The 23,468-nt window shown below is 41.3% G+C and overlaps 2 protein-coding genes across 3 annotated transcripts; one reads left to right on the plus strand and one right to left on the minus strand.

Annotated features, from left to right (window-relative positions):
- Window positions 1-1,988: 1,988 nt before the first annotated feature.
- On the plus strand, window positions 1,989-7,816 carry LOC117243450 (proclotting enzyme). Its single transcript, XM_033510957.1, has 9 exons — window positions 1,989-2,866; window positions 3,449-3,493; window positions 4,184-4,435; window positions 5,835-5,920; window positions 6,007-6,092; window positions 6,269-6,406; window positions 6,468-6,604; window positions 6,688-6,845; window positions 7,251-7,816. Exons 1-9 carry the CDS (start codon window positions 2,380-2,382, stop codon window positions 7,407-7,409), a joined length of 1,548 nt encoding a protein of 515 aa, XP_033366848.1. The 5' UTR covers window positions 1,989-2,379; the 3' UTR covers window positions 7,410-7,816.
- A 1,455-nt stretch (window positions 7,817-9,271) lies between these two features.
- LOC117243449 (probable cation-transporting ATPase 13A3) lies at window positions 9,272-22,691 on the minus strand. Of its 2 annotated transcripts, none has more exons than XM_033510956.1 (11): window positions 22,375-22,691; window positions 14,396-14,480; window positions 14,095-14,322; window positions 13,892-14,028; window positions 13,626-13,782; window positions 13,338-13,542; window positions 12,929-13,267; window positions 11,710-12,661; window positions 11,124-11,631; window positions 10,781-10,962; window positions 9,272-10,707 (listed from the first exon to the last, which is right to left on the minus strand). In XM_033510956.1, exons 1-11 carry the CDS (start codon window positions 22,379-22,381, stop codon window positions 9,272-9,274), a joined length of 4,236 nt encoding a protein of 1,411 aa, XP_033366847.1. In that variant the 5' UTR covers window positions 22,382-22,691. The 2 variants fall into 2 exon arrangements, with proteins under 2 accessions (XP_033366847.1, XP_033366846.1); XM_033510955.1 differs by lacking the exon at window positions 22,375-22,691 and adding an exon at window positions 14,724-17,333.
- Between the last annotated feature and the right edge of the window lie 777 nt (window positions 22,692-23,468).

The raw sequence follows: 23,468 nt of genomic DNA on the forward strand, positions 1-23,468 counted from the left end.
CCTCGTCGTTCATTGACTGTCCTTCGATCAGCGGACAATGGGCCCTTCTTTTCGGGCGAGGATTTTTTAATCTATTACGAAATGGGGTGACAAGGACCGTTACGTGGTTAAATTGACCTGAACGTGGTTAAACTAGTGATTAATGCAGCTGGTACGATGTTGGCTATTGCCCAATCTCGTCTCAGGCCAATAAAACTCGTGGCGTGGCGTTTTCACTCCTTCTTAATATCCCCGATAACTGACCAACCGGAGGATGCTGCCCCGTACCATAATGAATCTCCGTGTGTACAATCCATGTGTTTGTTTCCTGTTGAGCCTCTTTTTACTTTCACCCGTTACGGAGCCAACGTGACGCAAACAACATATTTTCGTCCACTTGAAAAAGAATCCACTCGATCGGCTCCAGGAACTTGTTTTCTACTCTCCTGACGCCGGACGCGGACGGTTTCCGGCTTTCTGAAGACGAGTAGGTCAAACGGAGAGCCAATTTCGATTCTATCACGCGATTTTAAGCTCCATCTTTCTCTCGCTTTATACAATATCTCGTGAAGGTGTTCTACCACTTGCGGAAATCTCTTATTAATATATTACGTATAATTCGTAGTAATAAAGGTCAACTATTACGATTATATCGATGAAGTTCCAAACGAACGCGAAAGTGTACATAGAAAGTACAAGATATTAAATGCAAGCGTATAATTCGTAGAGAATCAAATTAATTATTTGCTTAATATTTATTATTTATGAGATATTTAACACAGATTATACAGGGTGGTTGGTAACTGGTGGTACAAGCGGAAAGGGGGTGATTCTACGCGAAAAAAGAAATCGAAAATATAGAATAAACATTTTTCGTTCGAGGCTTTGTTTTCGAGAAAATCGACTTTGAATTTTCGCTCGGTACGCGTGCACCTTATCGCGTCTCGTTATAACGGATCTCACTGTAGATCGTTGTCTCGATGGAAAAATTTAAAAAAAGAAAAAAAATTTTTTGTTCTACATTTTCGACTTCTTTTTTCGCGTAGAATCATCCCCTTTCCGCTTGTGCCACCAGTTACCAACCACCCTGTATATTTACAGTGACTATTTATCCAATGAAAATCCTTTTTCGGCAAGTATTCGAATACTTTGAGTCGCGATATACTCTGCTTTAAAAACAAAATTGAAAATATTCGACGACGTTACCTTTCGAAATCAAACGCAACAATGCAACCTAGTCACGAATCATTGCGTGCACTATATAGATGCAGTTAAAATGGACTTTGGTATAAAAGGGATTCGTGTCGGGTAGAATCTGTTGAGCTGCGTGTTCCGTGGCTCGTTTATCTCACTCACGCGACGTTTCTTCTTTGATGTTTGGAAGATCAATTCTAACGAAAGATCGAACGATAAATCGAAGCAGATTGGTTAAAAAATTACTGGATCGTCGTGAAAGAGGAGAAAAGAGAATTTAATTATCTCGCGTGTCGTTATATAATTACAGCTGTTACGATCGCATCAGGATTCTCGTGCAATCGAATCGATTCTGATAGCAACCAGTCGAGACTTTTTCCCCTTCGTTTTAGAATTGAGGATTGTTTACCTTTTCGTAACGGCACGTTTTATCTTGGATCACTTTTGTTCCTTGTATTCTTTGTCCTGCTTCGAAAGATACCGTATCTAATGTTTGACAATTTACACAAGTTAATTGAAAGAGCCTATCGGCTAAATAAGTGGCGAGATAACAGGCTTACCAGTACAAGCCGTCCTATAGGAAGGAAAACAGAATTTTGACACTTTGCGCTGTAAGCGTGCTCAAAGTTTTTATGGCAAATGATACTCGGAAAGGATGCTGGTTACGGCGCAAGCAAAAACTGGAAGAAAAGGCAAACAGTGGGCAAAAAATCGTTCCAAAAGAGTGACGCTATTAAACACAGGGGAAAGTGGAATATTTAAGTTGCAGGAGTCGCAAACGATTTTTCTCCATAACGAAAACCCTAAATCTTTTTGTCCGATTACCAACGCAATTTCTAATTCGATTTCTTCAGTTTTAATATATAAAACATTTGTACTATACGTTAGTTTAACAGAAATATGAATTTCCGGACAGAAAATTCTAGTAACGAGCCAAGATTTTGAGAGCTTAAACTTAGTCACATGACTATTTTAACTTTTGGAAGTATCGTCCCTTTAGTTTCATACTTAATTAAGTTTCAACGTTATCTTCCGCTGTGATACGCTTTTATAATTAGAAAAAGTATAATGAATTTTTTATAACAATAAACCTAAACTTTTGCAGAGAGCTTATTAAATTAGTCACGATGAAATATAAAATATTGTTTGGAGCACTGCAAGTTAATATTCGACGTAACAAAAGATTTATGATTTTGTTCCAGTCAAATGATGGGTGCAGCGAGATCGTGCCAATGGTTGCTCATAGGAATAGTCCTCATCGTATCCTCGAATCGTGCCACCAGTCAAACAGAGATCTCAGGATCGAGTCTTAGCAAGCCAAAGACGATCTTCAGTTCCAGTTACATTGAGCCGCGAAACAACAATGGGAATCGCACAGACTTAATTCTGAATTCGCCTCGCAGACGTCGATATGTTAGATTTCCAAGTGGCCCAGCCGGCTATGTTTTCGAGGGTGGTGGACCTCCTATAGGGAGGAACATCGGTGTGCCTCCTGGAGTTCGTTTTCCATCCTGGAGACAGCACAAGTCGCTATGGAGAAATCCTATTTCCGAGTACAACAGACCCGTGATGGGTCATCGAACTCCACGATTGATCTTTCGTGACAACGACATCCCACCCCCGGTGGGTGGCAGCGCATCCTCGTTTTTCCAACAGTCTAACCACTTGCCAGATTTTGAGGACGAGATCAGAGGTAAAGTACAATAATGTGACGTAAAAGGCATAAATCACATTTCTCGTATTTTATAGAAGAATTTTAAGATTCGATATGTTGTCAAGCAATTCCACGTCAAAATTTTCCATTTGCATCTTTTCCACCTTCGATCGTTTCGTATTTATTTATTTATCATTTCGCCATCAAGTGGCATCAAGAGTCAGAAAATTAACAAAAATAGATTTATTTTATCTTTCTCGCGTGATGTTTATATTGGTAAAATATATTATATATACATATGTGCGTAAATGGCACTTGAAATTCGTGACGTCGATCTCTGGTTTGGTCGAAAGGATGGGAAAAGCTAGCATTGGCTTGATTTTTTTTTCATATCGTGTTAACTGTTTGCGGTTCTATGTCGAATTGGATTCGATATTCTATTCCGCTTGATTTTTCTATTTTTCTTTTATCTTCGATTCGACAGAAATGTCCATATAGAATAGCTACGAAATGGCTATGAATGGTTTTCATTGTTACTTTGACGGTTAAATATCTTTTATGAGAAAGATTACTTGATAATTTTTTTTCTTTTTTTGTTAAGAGAGGAAATTGTTGTTCCAGATCATCGAAAGCAAACCCTCGACGATTACCCTAGGTTAGAATCAGGTACGTTCCCCGTGAAGCGATCAGCGTTGATCGGTGTTTCGACAGAGAGCGACGTACCGATGAGTCGTGGTCTAGTCGCACCTGTTGAAAGCCCGTTTCGCAGAACGTTTCCGGTCTTTCGCTAATCCAATGAGTGAAACCGATACCGGATTACATTACATCGCGCCTCTGAATTTCGTACTAGTCGGATAATTGTAAATTAGCCCGGGTGCAATATCCTAACCGGGTGTCGCAACGATTGTGACATCCGGACCCGTTTCCGTCGAGCCGACGATTTCCGTCATCCGCGTTGGTCGTATCGTTACGACAGAGGTGCGCTCGAAGGTTCTTTCCTGTTGCTTTTACGATTTCGTTAAACCACATCGCGATTGTATTAACGACGCTCCGTGAAATAAAACTTCTTTCGGTCACTTTTTAAAACGATTGCGCTCATTTTCAATCCTCTCGCGAATTGCTCAATATTTTCAGCTCGTTTCTCTTGCGAAAGTATTCTGAAGCTAGGCTTGGAGTAATCAGACCTTGCTTTGCACATATCAGAGATGTCTGGTATGAAACGTAAACGTGAAAAATGAACGAGTAACGAGGACCTTGCGTTCTTTCATTTTAATTATCCGTTTTGGAGAGACAAAAAGGGGAAAATGTCGTAAGAGAGAAAGGAGAAGAAAGAACAGTTTGCCCTGTTTTGTGCAGAGCCGCGTCAACAAAAAAGACCGCTGTGGAAGGGTGACGATACGTTGTGCGCTGACGGACGAAGCTGCGAATTTTTTCTAATGTGCTGGATGTCCGCTGGCCTTTTGGACGGCAGTTGCGGTGGCATCATGTACGCTTGTTGTCAGCGGAAAGAACCGAAAGGTAGCTCTGATTATAACCTGATTGAGGCACCTAGAGATCAATCTCAGCCGCTTCCGTTGGATACTTACACGGAGACCGCCAACGATGATCGTAAGTCCTTCCTACAGAAGCATGTCATCCGATTCTTGCACTAGCATGATCGACCACCGCTGTCTTTCTTTGGAAATGCTTCCTGAATGTCGTTATTCTTCTCTTCTATTTAAGAGACGTGTCTTTTATATCTTCTCCCTTTTTCTTCCATTACTTCACTCGGTCTTTCCTTGTTCCCATTTACATCTTTCTTCTCTATTCCGTATTTTTGTTCTTTTTAGTTTTTCTTTTTATTCTACTTGTCTATTTCTCTTTTTTGTCCTACAAATGTTACATTAGCACTTTCTTCAGCATGTCGAAATCTTCTTGACTTGTAAATCACTCGTCTCTTTAACACTTGCACTTTCCTTAGCATGTCATCGAATGCCTTCACTTTCTCTGTTTACACCTTCCAAAGCATGATAGGATGTACACCACCCGATCTAAGTCATTTTCGTCTTCCTCTTTCGATACTTGCACGTGTCGCGATCTTCCTGCCTGCCTTCCTCCGGGTGAAGTTTTCTCACCTTATTTGTCAATCGATCTTGCATGTTCATCGTGATAACAACGAGTCCGTTCCGCACTTCTTCGACGGTTCTCTTGTCACGCGAGTCCTCTGAATTTCGTATCCACTTCCGGTGTTCCTAGTTCGCGAGGAATAAGTCCTCCGTCCCCCTGAAGTACGATCTTCATCTTTAATCATCAATTTCGTCTGTACGAGTATAAAGAGAGATTTCCATAAATCTAATTAATTTACAGATTAATTACAAATAAGTGAATTTTTTCTTCCGGTCGAACCGCGTTTAAGAGGACACTTTTAATTTAACGGAACATAAGAAACAAAATCGATAGAGTCGCGATTTATTATTGCTTGGTAGTTTGATCGTCGAATGTTTCATTGAATTACTCCAAGTCTAATTCGGTAATACTAACTTGAAGATCAACGAAACGTTATCAAGTGAAAGATGTTTCCGTCGCTACGCTACCAAAGTGTTTATACTGCATAAAATAATTAGAGGATCGTTACTATGAACGATTCTATTGCGTTAAATAAGCAAAGAGAAGATTCTATTATAATCGATAGACTGAAATATGTAATAGTTGTTCGTGTGATAGTTTTAAAAACGACGATTAAACCTAATTTATTAAATTCGCCTGTACCATAATCTGAACTAACGTATCACTGCGTTCGTTGTTAAAAGAACGATTCGTCTTAAAAGGGTTAAGGTAATAATTAAAGCAAACGTATAAACGCAGGAAAAAGACATAAAAATCAAACTGATACGGAAAACGGTGCCCTGATTGTTTTGAGCAGTGTATTTATACATATTCCGCTACTAACTCTTCAAGAGCTGCTCGTAAACGAACACTGCAAACATATTTAGATTGAAATGGAGAATCTACATCCTCGTAATTACAGGCTGCGGGATTCCCGTCTCGAAGCAAACCGCGCAAAGAAGAATCGTCGGAGGCGACGACGCAGGATTCGGCAGTTTTCCATGGCAGGTCAGATTTGCATCGACGAATCGTAGTCAATCCTTTCCAGCCTTTTGTATCGTCTTTTAAACAGAGAAAATGTTCTACTTTCTCAGGCGTATATACGAATCGGGTCCAGTCGATGCGGCGGCACTCTCGTTAATCGATTCCACGTCGTCACTGCTGGTCACTGTGTAGCTAAGTAAGTGGAATATCGAACATCTGAAGCTGTTACGACTTGCAGAATTTCTCGAAGTTCTAGAATTTCCTTAATCTATACGTGGGTCGGATTTGAAAGCCTCGATACTATGATAAAAATTCCGCAAGTACAATATCGGTCGCTATTTTCTTTCAATTGTTCTTTCGTTTTACGTTTAGGGCATCGGCTCGTCAAGTTCAAGTCACTCTAGGTGATTACGTAGTAAATTCTGCCAGCGAGACATTACCAGCTTACACCTTCGGTGTCAGAGAGATTCGCGTTCATCCTTACTTCAAGTTCACTCCTCAAGCTGACAGGTACGTTGACATTTCACGAGTGGTTCTAACAGACGCTAAAATGAAATTGCCTGTTGCTCAGGTTCGACGTGGCTGTTCTACGATTAGATCGACCGGTTCATTACATGCCTCACATAGCGCCGATCTGTTTGCCCGAGAAAAACGAGGACTTTCTAGGACAGTATGGATGGGCTGCTGGATGGGGAGCGTTACAGGCTGGTAAATACAGAAACGATTTATCTGAAACGTTACAGAGTTCGGGCTAGCGACGGTCGTGTATTGAATTCTGTTAAAATGAACAGGATCGAGGCTACGTCCCAAGACGCTACAAGCAGTAGACGTACCTGTGATAGACAATCGAATCTGTGAGAGATGGCATCGGTCCAACGGGATTAACGTTGTGATTTATGACGAGATGATGTGTGCTGGGTACCGTGGAGGTGGCAAGGACTCCTGCCAAGTGAGTTTAATTTGACGTAAAACGGGTAAAATCAGTCAAAAGCTAAAAGTTACAGATTCGTAAATTTATGTGTCAAAACGTGCAATTCGAGACGATTATTAACGAGCAAGAAACAACAGTGGCTTATTGCCGTGTAGATTTAGTGAATCATAACCGGAATATTAATTTACAAATAACTTTAGCGATGAATTACATCGTCTCTATAAAACGGGTACCAGATGCAGCTACTTACTGTCAGTGGGTATTTTTTCCCAAAGTTTCACCCATTACGCTATATCGTCTGTACATATAGTACATAATCTAGAATGTTCAAGTTGAATTTGAAAGAATTGAGTGATACTCCTTTATTGTGTAAAAGAAAAAAAGGAAAAAAAGGATTGAGAGCTTTTTGCCTATGATTTTCAGGGTGACAGTGGTGGGCCACTGATGTTGGAGAAAACAGGACGATGGTACCTAATAGGTATCGTTTCAGCGGGTTACTCGTGTGCTCAGCCAGGCCAGCCAGGAATCTATCATCGGGTAGCTAAAACGGTCGACTGGATAACCTACGTTATCAATTCGTAGCGAGACGAATCAAAAAGGGATAGAGATTGTTCTCTGTAAAAACTTTGCATGAAGCAAAGTTTACGACACGGTATTGGATAGGATCTCTGACGATTTCGTAACTGGCTGGCAAATGATCGAATGATAGATACCGAGGATCTAGGAACTGTGTAACTGGGAATTTCGACGATTCTACGCTCGAGGAATGTGAAACATTGTGATGAGATAATGTTTAAAGTCAGGAACAAAGTTGCCCGTCTTCGAGGTGGAAGAACTGTTGCTATCATGCATCGATTTCTAACATATAATTCTCTAACGAAACGAGGTGATGCGTGGAAATTGTTTTAATTTGTAAGTCGCGCCCGGTGAACTTTCTTTCGTCGATTATCTAAGCCTTCCGAGGCAAAAAGCGTCTACATTCTTGACGTACGGTGTGAAATGTAACGATGTGGATATTTTGTAAATTAAGTGCGTGTGATATTCGTTTGTATTCGCGCTTAATAAATGTTCAGTTTTTTATTTTATCATTGTCTATCCATTTCTTTTTGTGCGTTTTAACGGATGGGACGAAAGAACAAGGCTTTTACATTAAAAACATACTTTGTTATTCGACAACCGCTATAATTCAACGCAAGCTTGGCGTTGCAAATGATAGAATAACGCGCTTAAGTATATATTTTTCATTGCGTATATAAGTACACATTTATCTCGTTATTCGGTTTAACAGTAAGTATCTGCGACAACGAGCATCGAATTTCTGCATTTGCAGATCGCAGGACGTCGGCTCTTCAAGTTCTATTAAATAAGATTATCATGGGATAAACTACGGTATAGTTACAATTTTCCCATCTTCACACCAACAAAAAAGTACACTAACTTCCCGCTTTCACGACGAAATTTCATTATTTTTATACAAATAACATTTTGTTCTACTAACGTCGATATCGCGTCGAGCGTCGTTTTAGGTTGTCCGATATTTTCAATAACAACTGCCTGACTATTATACAGAAAAAAGAAAAAAGCTCGTCGTGAAAACGGGAATATGATCAATTCCCTATAGTTTCCTAGTTTAGAAAATTCATTAGCATTCGCAACCATCTATACATCTTGTCACACAAAGCGCGTGATCCATGTATTATATTATCTTTAATTTATTTTTTAAGTATATCTTTGAAACCGCAGTGAAAAAAGACGGCGTCTAAACGCAAAAGAGATCCCCCCCCCCAAAAAAAAAAAAAAGGAAAAAAACGTATCTAACTATCTATTTCGTTCGACCTGCGCCAAGGTGAGCGCTCTTCGACGGGACCATTGCTCCCTGACGGCAGAGTAAGTTAAAATTCATCATCTAAGTTAAATAAACTAATGATAATACTTTCTCTTTCGAGTCTGGTATGCTCGAATACTAGTAGAGGAGGAGGACGAAGAAAGATCAGGTCAAAAGGGACCCCTTCAGTTGATCTACCGTACGATGCTCGTGGGATGCATCGTTGGTTACCAAGCTGTCGTGAATGCCGCGGCATTCTAAATGCACTCTTGTGAACGATATTTAGATTAGAGATCGTGTCGGAAATTTGCCATATCATTTCTTCCAGTTGAATGCTGGTGATTCGAAACTTTCCTGATCGTCTCTGAATTAAACGTTCCTGAGTGATTCCGTATAGCAGCTGAAAACAGTCTTGTATTGCAATTGTCATGGGACAACAAATGCACTGGCAGATAAAGTGGAGATACTTCGAGACAATCCGGTCTATGAAATCGAGCAGGTACGTCGAATAGCAAACAGTAGATCGTTCTTCAAACTTGAAACGATTACCGTTCGTTGTTCGAAGTACCGTTCTTTGATCACTACCAATTCAAATCCCACGAGGATAAATCGCTCTCTTCTACGACGGTAGAATATCGAGTTCAAGGACACTTTGTGTACTGGGAGACAAGCCATATTCGCTTTTGTGCATCAAGGCGCTCTTCAAATCCCTCAATTTCTGCGGTTGAAGAGCCATAGCGGTGTTCCTAGGCAGGGTTGCGATTGGATTTGTGCTGTGGCTCTTAAAACTAGCTTTTTCGTACCGATTGATCCCTTTCTCCGATTCCGAATTGTATCTTCTCTTCGCTGTCAGCTCTATGTTCGGTTGTTTCAGCACGGAATCTCTGTCCTCGAAGCAAGGAACCGTTTGCATGGATACGGTGTTTCTGCGATCGTTGAACAAGGACTTGGGATTTAGAGTGACTTCTCTGGCAGAGCCAAAGTGCTTGAAGTTCTCACAGATCGGACTGTTCATGAAGCTCGTGTCCACAGGATGACAGGACTCGGGAACGCGTTTCTCGATCTTGATCTCGGTGACGTTTTGACGAATCAGAATATCGGGAGCAGCTTCTGGTAACGGTTCTTGGGAGATCGGTGGCCATTTTAAATCGCGTGCCATGTCACGGTCAATCGCGAGGAACTTTCGTCTAGATTTGTCTATGTTATGCCAACGATAGCGTAATTTTCTAAAAACGAGGTAGTCAACAAAGAAGTACTCCATTAGCAACGAGATCACGAAGTTGACGATACCGTAGCCGACCAAGATGAAGCGGAAGCCAACGTTCTCTGGAAGAATCAGCTCGAACCAGTCACTCAGCCACTCAAAGGGAAAGGTCGCGAGGTAAACGGAGAAGAGGCTGAGACAAATGAACGAGGTGAGCAGACCGTAATTCGTGAACAGAGACTTTCTATATGGATGGCCCTTAGAGAACGTCACAGCCAGAATGATATACTGCATGGAACTGATTATGAAAACTGTGTAATTTTCGGTACAGCTCACATCGTCCTTGTTCTCAGCAGCTTTCTCCGTGGCATTGAACGGTTTGAACCAATCCATTTGTTGAAGATGCCATAGACTAATGGACTGAAATAGAGCCACAATCAAAATTTGCGTCACTAAGCTAAGAATGGGAGTGATGCTAATGAGACTGTTCAGAGGAGCTGTCTTGACTAATGGACCATCGTAAGCCTCGGTACGACCAAAGAAGAAAGCGAAGATCGAGATGATAAAGAGATCTATGTAGAGGAACTCGATGTCTGTCAAATTCGACTCGAAACTGTACAGCAGCATCACTGAGATGAATTGAGTGAGCGAATAACTCGCCATATACTTGAAAATTCCGAAGGAAGTGACCAAAGCTGCGCGACCTTCTCGAATCACGGTCAATACGCAAGAAATGTTAGTCTCGCGGCTCGTAAACGGCGATGCTACTGAAGATTCAGTGTCAGAGAGAGAAATTCCGGTGTGGGCAGCTTTCAAAGCTCCACAATCGTTTGCCCCATCACCTACCATAGCTGAAAATAATATTTAAAATTAACATTTCAATCAGATAATATAAATTGTTTGAAGAAGAATTCAGTTACGTACCAACATAGTATCCCAAAGATTGCAATTCCTGAACGAGTTGTTGCTTCTGGTCTGGCGACATCCTCGCAAAGATTGCTCCACGAGTGACAAGTTTGGGAATCAGTTCTGGGTAATATTGTTTGACTAGGGCCCACGTTTTACCCGTGAGTGAAAACACGTATTTGTTTTTTGAATGGTGTAAGCTGAAACAATGACAAACAAAAGTGAGAAATTAGATGTTAACACGTTCGCTATCGGAATAATTTAAATTTAATCCTAAACTATAAATAAACAAATGTGTAAGTTTCGCACTAATTTACTATAGTAGTAAATATGATAATGATGTATAGCTGAATGAACTTACTCGTCGGCTAAATAATTGACATCGTTATCGAACTGATTGTTCCCAAAGGAGCCACTCTCCACTGTTTCCAAGCTAGCTACACTATTCAAATCAGTCATTTCGCTGAGATCTCCGTGTCCCATAGATGGCTGACTGCTGCTCTTCGTGAAATAGATTTGTGGTTTCATCTGGTTTTGCTGAGTGGCAGAGACTGCAATGACGGCTGTACCTGGCTTCACGATGTCACAGTCTCTGGCAACGGACAGTGCAGTCAGCATATTGTCGCCAGTCACCATGACAGTCTTTATACAGGCAGTGTTTAATGCACTGATCACAGGCGTGGTTTCTGGTTTCAATCTATTTTCCATGATGACGAATGCTATGAACGTCAGATCGGACTCTGCAGACTCGCGACTCAATCGCTGGACCTTGGCGTAAGGAAGACGATTCAAAGATTTGTGTGCGAGGCCGATCACACGGTAGCCTTCCGAAGTATAGTCTTGTAACACAGCGCCAAAATCTGCTGGGACTATAAAAACAATACGATTAGTCATAACTTGAAGAGAGTTTAAAACACAAAATTTAAAAGATATGTTGCAATATTTACTGGATTCTGCTCTGGAGAGGCTGAGAATCATTTCTGGGCTGCCTTTGCAATAGAGGTCGTAATGATTAGCTCCCAACGTCCTGGTAATCACGCTCATCCTTTGGAGACTAGATGTGAACGGAAATTGACGAACGATTCCAATTTCTAAACCTTGCTCCCCCAATTCTGTCGTGGAACCAGTCAACGTGGTATCAAGGTTGTTTAAAGAGATGTTATCGATCACGTCAGAAGACATAGAATTTTGTCGGCTGATCGAGATTCTTATTTCGTTGGGTAGCTTCTTCAATAGATTGGAGCCTTTTGGTGGTCGCACTATTGTAGGGAAAAGCATCGAGAATTTTGACGTATCGGATACGTCGGGCTCTTCCAAACTCCAACCCGTAGACTCAAACATTTTTAGGTCGAGTGGATCTCCGACAAGTTGATTTTCTATTATAGTGATTCCGTGGCAAGTCACCATTCCGATGAGAAGATCGTTTAGGGGCAAGGATGTGATATCTTTAATAGGCGGCTGGAATTTCTTATCGATGGTATTCACTACGCCCCACATGTCGAGACCATCTTCAGTCAGCGTTCCAGTTTTGTCAAAACAGATGCAGTCAATTGATCCTGACACATTGATTGTTCTTGGACTCGTACAGTAAATCTTGTTTTTCTCAAGTCTGCGTTGTGCCACCATTCGACCGACTGTCATAGCCGCTGGTAGAGCTGGCGGTACTACGATGGTAACCAGATCTAACGCTTCAAGAGCGATGTGATGGTTTGGGACACCTCTCATAGCCTTTGTCACAATGGTGTAAATCACGCCAATACTAGCTATACCAGCCAATAATACGACGAACTTGTAAGAATCTTGTTCAAACTTGAAATCGACGGGTGGAGGATACATAATGGATCTGACCAGTCCACCTTTGCTGGTGTTGAACCCTGTTCTCACGACAACAGCCAAAACCTGCAAGAAAAATAAATTATGTGATCAATAATCATTGTATCATTTTCCAAAGTCCCTATGCAACAATTAGACTGCAAAATTTTATAAATTTATAGAGAATTTTTTTTTGCATATAATATGCAAAAATATATAAAATATTTAAAGAAACAAATCTCTGTTCAGGTCTCATCTTTTTCAATTCTGCCCGTAAAAATACGAATTTGCATAGATATGTCTAGTAGTAACGAACTTAGAAAATTAATCAGAAATTCTAATGTTTCGAGTTACCTTCTCTGAACCGTAGTATCTCGTTTGAATAACTCTAGTACCACAGAACAGCGTGTGTCTTGCATGTTCCTTAATGTCGTATATCATTTCATTGGACGAAGGAATAGGTGTTTTTGTGACAGGAACCGACTCTCCGGTCAACATAGATTCATTCAGAATGCAATTCCCAGTCAGAAGCACTGCGTCACAAGGCATCAAACAACCATGAGATGGAATAACCAAAATATCACCAGGTACTAATTTTTCAGCAGGCACGGTCGCTGTTTGCCCAGTCGCGCGGTCTCTCATCACCGTTGCCACGTCGGAAGAGTATACGGTGGAACGTAAGTTGTGTTGGTTCTGCAAAAGAATCCTTGGTTATTAATATAATTCAGAGATTGACGCAACAAGCGGCCGAAAAGTTGCATACCCGACGAGTCTGGAAGACTGCCATAATTATGCCGACGCTGGACATGGCCAAGATGACCATAGCGTAATAATAATAGTTGTCGGCAATCCAGAGACAAAAACTAAACAGTTGGAAGACGTAGAATGGATTAAGGACCTCGAGACAAAGCAGCGTTAGAATACTCTTTACTTGAATCACGATTTCATTGTTTCCGTAAACGCAACGTCTGTAAAGAAATCGGAAAATATTTTTTAGATAGTGTCGCAAAGTAGATTTATTATGTTTATGGGAATTTTTGTGGATATTTGCCTCATATGCTGTTCAAGCGAATTTAATCCTTGCATTTGATGCAATGTGGAAGTTAGGACACCAACGTCTAAACCACGAAGTTTTAGGAACTCGGATCTCTCGGGGTCCCAAACGTAAGTTAACTTCTTGCATTGGAACAGGATGATCGACGGAACCTCTGTATACAAATATAAATTGATTAATTTTTTATATGAAGAAGAAATATTTTTTAGAAGATTTTTCTTACCATAAAAAGAAAATATTTCTATTAATCGTCGAATACTTACGTTTAAATTGTCCACCGGCTAAATGCAGCGAGAGTGAGGGAGGATATTCTTCCTTTACTTCCTTGACGGTTATCACGCTGCCGTTCTCCATCCATGGTTCATTATCCATCAATGATTTTCCATCGAAAGGTTTACCGCTTGAAATATATGTAAAATATTAGCTTGATAAAATAATTGTCGTTGATAAAATAAGGAATGCTTACAGTATATCCTGAGCGGCCAAAGTCTGCAATTTCTTTACGTAATAACTCGTGTGTTTTCCTTGGAACTTTTCTACCAGCAAAACAGTGTCTGCGGTTTCTAATTGACATTTGGAATGAGTTGCCAACAACATAAAATGCGGTATCCAGTGAAAGACCAATCTAAGAAGCCCTCCAGTAATGATAATCAAGAACCAAGTAACAGCGGTTAGAATATTGTTTCTCTTGTATCTAGAAGAAATAGGAAAAGACGTTGCATAACATCGTCACACTTTCAACACGCGATATGTATGTATGTACCTACCCATAAATTTCCATTTGATCTTCTTCACCAGGGTTGATGTAATCGATACCATTCTTTAGGTGGAGAATTCCATTGCCTCTGGTTCCTGAAATAACACAATGGCCAAATAATTAGATCGATGTAATCGACGACAGGCGATGAAATTTCATAGAAATAACCGCGTGAAATAAATTGCTTCGTAACAATGTGAAATGCTCGTAATCATCAATTAAACGGACTATCAATGGTACGTTATTTATGGACGGCGATTTCATTCGGTAGGATCGTCAAGGACGATTCGATAGAATCGCTGCCAAATAATTTGATTAAGTAGGCGGTGATCTCTTACCCTCCAAAAGTTCCGTTTTCTGCTCACGCTGTTGATCAGCGGTGGTATTAGTACCGCGTGTTCCAAACACGCTGTACGCGTTTCTGGCGAAGCTCAAGTTCAATTTATTCGGAGTAGGCGGCATGATGATCGCAGAAAAAGGAGCGGATCTTAAGCGCGAATACTATATATGTATATGTAATATCTATATATATATATATATATATATATGTTTCTCCTCTCTCTTTTTAAATTTGGTACAATTGTTCGTGGTCTTACGGGAGATCACTCAGCGAGGATACTGCTTGCGGTATCACGACAGGGGGTTTTCCCTTTCGACGTTTCTTGTCCTTCTTCCCAATTTGAATCCTTAATCGTTTCACAACTACATTTTACCACTACTCTTATCACCTACGATTTATTGTCTATGGGTCAACCGCGGACCCGTTTGTTGTTGTTGTTTTATTCAACAACGGTATAAACGAAGAGAAGAAAAAACAAGAACAACGACACAAAGTTCGTCAACTGGCTTCAGAGGGAGATCGACGAGAATAAAATACTCGTGACAAGAGAGAAAAATGGGATTCTAGCCGAAACCAATTGAACGGTTCAGATGTGGCTCCCCTAGGAATAATGCAAGACGAGGAGATCGCTCTTTTAGGCAATAACCCCGTCTGCTACCGACACCGATTACCCGCCATTTTCGGGTCCGTCTTCAATGTTCTCGACGTAAATCTCAACAGAGCGTTCTCTTGCATTTGGCTGACATCGACAGGGACCAAGATGCGTCAGGATATAGCGGTATCCTGTCGAATGGGTCGAGGTTTGAAGATCTTCCTTCCACGAGAGTTCAAGTGGCAGTGGCTAGTTGTTTGAGTGGCAGGACAACGATGACGTTGACGATGAAACAGTAGCTGATGCTATCGCTTCGGACCTGCCCCCGAGTTCCTGGATTCGTGTCAGTCGCCAGGATCAGTAAGCTTTCGCCAGCCAATTCGTGGCGTGGTCACTGCTCGTTCACCTTCGCTCATACCGCGTCGTACGCACGCCTGTTTTGAATCTCTGTCGGCCAATCTCGGATGAAGCAGCTGAGGCTCTTCGAAATCCCAGCAGTCCACCAGAGATCTCTTCGTCTTGCCCTTGTCTCTCGCGGCCGATCCAATGTTACCTCGACCTTTTGTTCCGCAGCCAACTTCTATCGCCTCTCTTGCATTCTCGTGCCTCCCTTTTGCTGCCTCAACGTGCGATCTCAAATACATTACGGGTTATAAGAGTATTTTGGATGCCGTCGGGTGTGTCGATCGGCAGGGAAACTTCGTGGATCCTCTTCGATCAATAGAGATCTGTCTTATCGATTAAACGATCGGGTCGATAAATGATGTATCGATCGTACGACTAACGATATTGTTCCAAGATTTTCACAGTCACTAAGTAAATCGATTTACAAAGCGATTCTCGATTTTCTAAGGATTTAAGTACACGAGGGTCACAGGGAGAAAATGTCTAGATTGAGAGTAAATGTCGATTCTAACAGATCCACGAAAGAAAAGAAAAATTATTGTTCGCGATCGAGAGTACTTCGCTCTTTTATATAATGTTCGCTTCACGGTTTCGTGAATTTCGAACACCTATATATAGAACTGATTACGTCAACGTCCAAGTTCTTTTGCCGAAGGTGATCACACGTCTCTCACGAGCTCCTTCAATGATTAACACTTTTATTTTTTCACGCACGAAAACCGATGCACTCGTTTTTAGCACTGCTCCTCACTCGTAATTATCACTCGTGGTCCGGCTGTTCAATCCTGACTAATCGCCCTCGCGGCTCAAACGTACTCGAATTCTTGCTCTTTCCCACGGTTATGGCCTTTGCTTTTCTATTTGTTGGATGATTCTTTCAGATGATCCGTTTAAACGATTCACCCTCTTCGGGACTTCTAAGTACAGAGAACACGGTGCAATAGTTTGTACCTAGTATCTTACTCATGCTGATGATTTCAATTCGTTCGTACGCGTCGATGATCAGCTCCGCCCTGTTAGGCCTCCGTAAATTAGGAAACAGAAAAGAAAAAATCTCTCTCCTCCAGGAAGTCACTTTGCACACGGTCGTTTCACTTGCGTTTCATGCATCTGTGGCCGTTTTCGCGTTTCTCGCTCACGACACTCACTGCGTCTGCCTCTGTCGACATGCACCGTGTCGGTTTATAAGCGCTCACGTTCGAGGAAAAACGACACCTTTTCTTCTCGCATGCCTGTTAATTTTTTTCCTTGAAAAGCTCACGATCCGTTGGAACTCTTTCAAACCGCTTCGTGCAATGTGCTCACAATGAATCTAAGATGGCGACTAGCCAGTCGTTCCTTTGTAGCTGTACACCGAAATGCTTTCTTTCTCTTCCTTCCACGACCGCGTTTGTCCAACGATTCTCGCTCGGCGACAACGATTCGTTCGACGAGTTTCGTCGTAGACCGGTTTGTACGATCACTCTGAAACACTGACAAGTACGAAACAGCTGGCACAAAGCGTTCGCCCCAATTACAACGAGATTCCAGACGCAAGTGTATTAAGGGAATCGTTTGGCATTAGCAGAAGACTTGCGCTCTTGCCTGCTTCGATCCCGGTTCAGGGGCGTACTCTTCGCCGCCTTTTCAGGTACGCCACGTGTCTCGTTTCGTTACTCGACTCCGAAACGCCGATTCGATTACGCTCTGTCAACGTTTTATGAAACGCTGAACCTCAGCTACATCGACGAATTCGCAAACGTTTGCTAATCCACATGTGAATATTTATACGGCACGACGTATCAACAATTTCTCACGATTAAATGGAAGTGTCGAGAATTTTCTTCAATTCTATAAGTCACGAGGCATTGAGGGCGCCAGTTGTTTGGTTCGATTAAAATAGAAAAGTCTTTCCAATTGCACGATTGAATGAAAATATTCGTTTGGCGTAACTTTATCAAAATCTTAACTTATTCTTCGACAGCTGTCATGGTATAATTCTATTTGTCATTTTGTGATTATCGACGTTCTCAAGGGCTAACTAGCGAGCTTCGTGGCTCCAGGTTTAGTGATGCCATGCCTGAGATATCCCCACCATTTGGTTTTGCCTCGACCTACGACGACGTTGCTGTTCGTGAGTCATTTGTTCTCACTAAATCGCCTTCCGTGGCACGAGTACGGCCCTGTTAATTGCATGGGACTTAAAATGCATGCGCCTGTTTTCATGGTGATTCCTCTTCCACTACCCTGTAAGTGATTATCGAAGGAGCGCACCTGTTTAGGTGTTGTAGCGGCGAAACCCAGGCAAATCGAACGGTTTACCCGCTCCAGCCGTCCTCGTCACCGTCCCACTCTCTCTCTCTCTCTCTCTTTCTTTCTCTCTTTCTCTCTTCGATTCTTCATTGGAGTATTGAACGAGCCCGAAAGCCTCGTGGTCGATACTCTGTTCGAGTTAACTTTCTACTTTACTATGGCCAGCACGTGCCAAGCGTCTGAAACGTTCACACCTAACTCTCGTGCGGCTGGTGGGGCATTTCTTTGCCGTACCCTCTTTTAGATAACTCCGAGTTTAGCCTTTCAAGGCACATTCAGCGCGTTAGCGATTATTGGAGCTTCAACAGAAGTTTCTTTTATCCGATAAAACAGAGTCCGAAGAGAATAGGGTCAAGTTTAAAATGAGATTACTAGATTGCATAAATATATAGCGTGTTATTTAAGGAATAACATTTCAGTGTTTTGATGATATAAGTAGTGGAGATACGTATATCGTTGAGCTTGAATCTTGTTACGTTCCATTCGTTTGAATGAAAACAGATGCTAATAATATGATACTACGCATCGACTACAGGTCAGATTGTTGTTACACGCAATCGTCAATGACTGAAATGTCGTTAAAGACCATAGAAAAAAAGAGGGAGAGAGAGAGAATAAATATGTGACTATTCGGTCTGAAGATATCTGAATTATCTTAACAATGAGGAAAGACACCTGAAGTTGTTTTGTAACTCATCGTTGCGACGGTTTTTCCTGGAATTGTTAGCTCCGTCTTATTCGAATTTCTTTTATCGTACAGGACGTATCGTACATATCGTATTTGCGTACAGGAATCGTTGAATGTCGTAATTACACCAAGAGATAGCGAAACTTATGTAAGGTGAATATTGTAAACTGTGTGAATGGTGACACACGATTTCCCGGCACGGCAGACGCGATGCTTTGTACTCGTATAATTTCGCGCCGTTAGCTTTTGTTGATGAAGGAATCGCACGATTTCCGGTTAATCGTAGCTTCGATTATTCGATCACGTTCCACGTGTACACTTGGCGATTTTATTGATCAAATAAAGCGGTGTATAGCTACCTATGTTACAAATTAGTCTATCCGGTAATCGGTCACGTTTCATCTGCAAACGTCTGAAATTTGATATACAGTATGATAAAGTTAAATAATATTTATTGTTAGAGTAACCGTAGCTTATCGATAACAGGTTTCTACTTTCCGATGTTCAGATGCGAGGAAGATCGTTCATATTAATTCAATGAGCACATTAGATTCGCTGGGTCGTTATGTAAGATCAGTAGGTTTTCGCGAACGTCTGTAAATACCGATAGCCTTAAACTGGCAGCTTTTGTGGAAACATGAAAGTGGACGTTACTTTTTGCTCGTTCAGTGTCGCACAACTGACTACTTTAATAAGCGTAACTTGAGCGGTAGGTCGAGGCTACTGACAGAAATTAAAATTAAAGATATTACGTTTCTTCCTTTGTAATCTATCGAAATCTTGAAAGTTCTTTATTTGATGTTGTTTTTTTTACGAAAATTATCTTATCAGACATTATTGAGACGTTTATCGTACCAATTACGTTTTCCATCGTTCAAACGAGGAAATTCTATTTATATCAATTGCATCATCGAGATGATACACGCTGAATCGAGGACATGTTATCGCGGAGAGACAGTTCTTGTTCCCTATCCAAATCTCGTCATTGATAAAGCTCGAGATCTCGACGATAAATCGTTGAGTGGATTCTTTTCTCTGTTCCGATTCCCGAATTTAAATACGCGTCACGGAAGGCAGACGAGTGTCGACCTCCGTGCTATTTTCGAACGAGTCGTGTCGTCGACCGATTCGATGAAAATCGTCTCATATTCTACTTACTTGTTCGTCTTTTCGACTCGCTCCCAGCATTTAGAAGCATGCGCGGTGAACGTCATGGCCGTTTGAACTTTTCGCGTCTATAATAATCCAGTGAGTCGACCCTGATTTTGTTGTCGACTGAAATTTCGACGGAGTCATCCGCGTTTCCGACGCGCGAATTATTAACCGAGTTATTTACAACGCGTGATCTGTCCGGAAATACGCATTTCTCGTGGAACATCATCTTCAAGAATGTGCAATTGACAATTATAGTTTTGCCTTAAGCTTCTCACGCACACAGATTCTCGCTAACAGTCGTTTGAAGAAATACTGACGAGTACATCCTCTCATATGGAAAATTATTTCTTATTACTTCTGCATCTAAGTATTTTCGTGCTTTAGAAATCAACAATACAATCGTAATATAACGAGATTTCAGAATGGAACGAGATAAAGTTGCTTTTTGCTCGTATCTGTTTCACAAAATCGGCTTGTATTTCTTTTTAACGATAGACACGAAGGAAAAATACTTGATTTGTGAATGATGTCTGATTGCAGCGCATGACCTTCGGGGTTATCACGAAGCGGAGCTTCATGTGGTCTATACATCTGTAAAATTGAACGAGAGAGCCTGATCAACACGGAAATACAGTCGATTTCGTGGATAAATACGAGAATATGGCTCTGTGTGAATTGTTTTCGTGATTGATACGCAACATAATCTTCAAAGAATGAAATTTGCCATTACCCGATTCTAGTTAGATGTCTTCCGATAAGGAACCTGCTATTCATATCAGATTAATGCGAACACACTTTGTCGTTTTGATAAACCGATTTTCGGAAATGGAGTTGCACGTGCGTAGCCAGCTACGTGATATCGTACACATTTATTGCACAAGACGTTATAATTGTTCTCCGATAAGGAAATCTTGCTTAATTTCAACGTGGTTTCACAAAACCGTTTCCTCACAGTAGATACAGGCGGTGCGCGTCAGACGAGAAATGGTATACACAATATGAAACACTGATAATTTGATTAATAGGGTTGATGAACTGATACCGCCCATAAATTGACTCGGTGTAACAGTAAAATTTCAATTTATCAAACAGGTAAGAACTTTTGTACGATTAAAAGCAAAATACAGAAATCGGGAAATTGTTCGATGCAAGTTTAGCGTCAAAGAATTTACAATTCTAATTGTACTTTAGTTACCAATTGATAAGGCTCGTTTCTTTCGCGTTGCCGTATTGCGTTAAGGCTTTTTAGTAGATCAATTTTTTAAAATCATTATGTTAGAACGCATAGGCTGAGGACGCGGCATCGCGGCAGCCCGACAACTTCGTTCGTTAAATGTGTCACCTCTTAATTGACGAATCGTTTCGAATGGACGGGAGTCATTTGTGAGGACATTAGAGTAGCTCGCGTCTGCTACTTATATATATACATACTTCGAATTCGAAACGTTTCTAGCCACGTGCGATACGCTTCGGTGAAAATAGACTCAAGGAGAAATTATAGTAATTGATGCTCGTCATTTTCCTTTCTTTTTCACTATCTCTACCAAATCAACCCTCGAGCAAAAGTTACCATGATTTATCGACTACGGAATCTCCCCCGAACGATAATCAGCAGCTATTGCAAAACAATTTCTTCTAATTAGTCTTTCCCTAACTTTCATGAATCGATATCGGCTGATAGATTGATATCGACTTCACTTGAATAAAATAAAAGAATATTTAAGATACAACGAAATTAATTAATTGATCATGGGTAATGTCAATAATGTTCGTAATCACGACGTTGACAAAACTCCTCTTGATAATCATTGCCTTTAAAATAGATCGGTTGCAACGAAAGAACTATAGTTATTAGCTATTTCGACACTATGTTATTTTTACAAACCCAATGTCCAACCCAATTCGTCACAAAACGAATTATCTATCGCATTTATTCTTACCATACTTGTAAATCATAATTTCGATTTGAGATTCGAAAACTGTATCTATGCATGTAGTTTTTGTCGGGCAGGCTAGTCTCGATCAAAGTTTCGGATCCTCTCGATTTTATATCGCTATCGATTCGGAATTACAAACGTCGATCGAGTATTGCCATAACGTTGAGCAACCGGAGACCGGTCGAGGACTGACGCAGAGGAAAGTTTCGCTGTTACTTTTATACGTGGAACCGGCTATACATAAACAGAACGTTCGTCTGTGTTAATATAACCAACACGACACATTAATCACTCAGCTTGGTGAACGTGTAGCCATCGTGATTCCAATTTTATCCAGATTTCAATTTTCTTGGATTTGTGACGCTTCAAAATTCTAACAACAGCTCTTACACTTAAACCATTCGAAGCCAGTGTTTCTTAAAACCTAAGGATTTGTAGGCCTGACATTTAAAGACCTTCAAATTCCGAAGACCCCATAAATCTTCCTAAATCTACAATTTCTAGTTTGTCAAGGACCGTACAATCTGTTCACCCAAGACCATCACCAAGCAACGTATTCGTTGATATAACAAAAGCCTACCGTTCATGGCGCTTATCCTCAGCTCGGAGGAGGCTGGTTCGAAATTGGTGTTCTCCACTTTTGTATCGTGACGACGACGACGTTGGTGATGGTGGTTGGACAGGTGGGCATTTAGAAGTAATCGAACACCAAGGGAACGCCGGGCATCGCGTGTCACCGGGGGCCGTGATTGTCGTTTTTGTTTCCCGAGAGATCAGCAACGAGGCAACATAATTTCGGTGGCACGCGCAGCTGCGCCGTCAAGAGAAACGCTACGCGACCGCGCAGAAAAGCAGCAGGGACGCGCAACGGAGCGCCGAGCAACACTGTCGTCGCGTCGCTCCTCTCGCGAGTTCTTCGCCCCGTTACCGAGCTATACGTAATCGCTTTCATGTACCGGCGATCCACGCGAATCTACGCCGCTGATTGGTTGAGACCAATTCCTTATCAGCGAACATTGTTCCGTTGGAACCGATGTTTCAAAACGGATCCAGTCCTTGTCCCTGTCGATCTACCGATTTCGAGTAAATGCAGCCAGTTAACACGCCTCGAGCAATTAGACACTTGCTGTTAGACACAATTACACGCCTAACCGTGGAGTTAATCTTGTGCAATTAATGGCTTTTCGGTAGATTTCTGACTCAAGTTCATCGAGTAGTTTTAGCCTATTAGGAACTTCGTCTAACCGTCTCAGCGACTTCTCGCGGTTTATCTCTGACAATTCAGAGTCCGTCGCTCTCTTGACGCAAGATGTTTATCGCGAACTCTTAAAAAGATTACGTTACTGAGATTGTGAGAAGTACTTGATTTTAAATCGTGGAAGTAAAGTGAACGGTTTTCTCACAAGGAAAATTGATGAGCGTGTTTGTTTTTGTTCGAGGAGAAAGTGTCGACGTAGACAAGACGTTGCTCGAGATTTCGTTCATCTTTATTGGTTTCTTTTCTAGTGGTTCTGAACGCGGTATTAATTGCTTTATTTGCATTCTTTCTTGCGCACCTATGGCTCGACTTGCCAAGTTGCCTTTTTCTTGTTCATTCGTTTTATTTTCATTCGCGACCGTTCTTCCTTTAGTTTCGCAGGAATTTTATTTGTTGTTTTATTTCTTCGAAAATTG

This window comes from Bombus vosnesenskii, unplaced genomic scaffold (genome assembly GCF_011952255.1).
Source record: "Bombus vosnesenskii isolate JDL3184/JDL3185 unplaced genomic scaffold, Bvos_JDL3184-5_v1.1 scf7180000013265, whole genome shotgun sequence".
NCBI classification, from domain to species: domain Eukaryota; kingdom Metazoa; phylum Arthropoda; class Insecta; order Hymenoptera; family Apidae; genus Bombus; species Bombus vosnesenskii.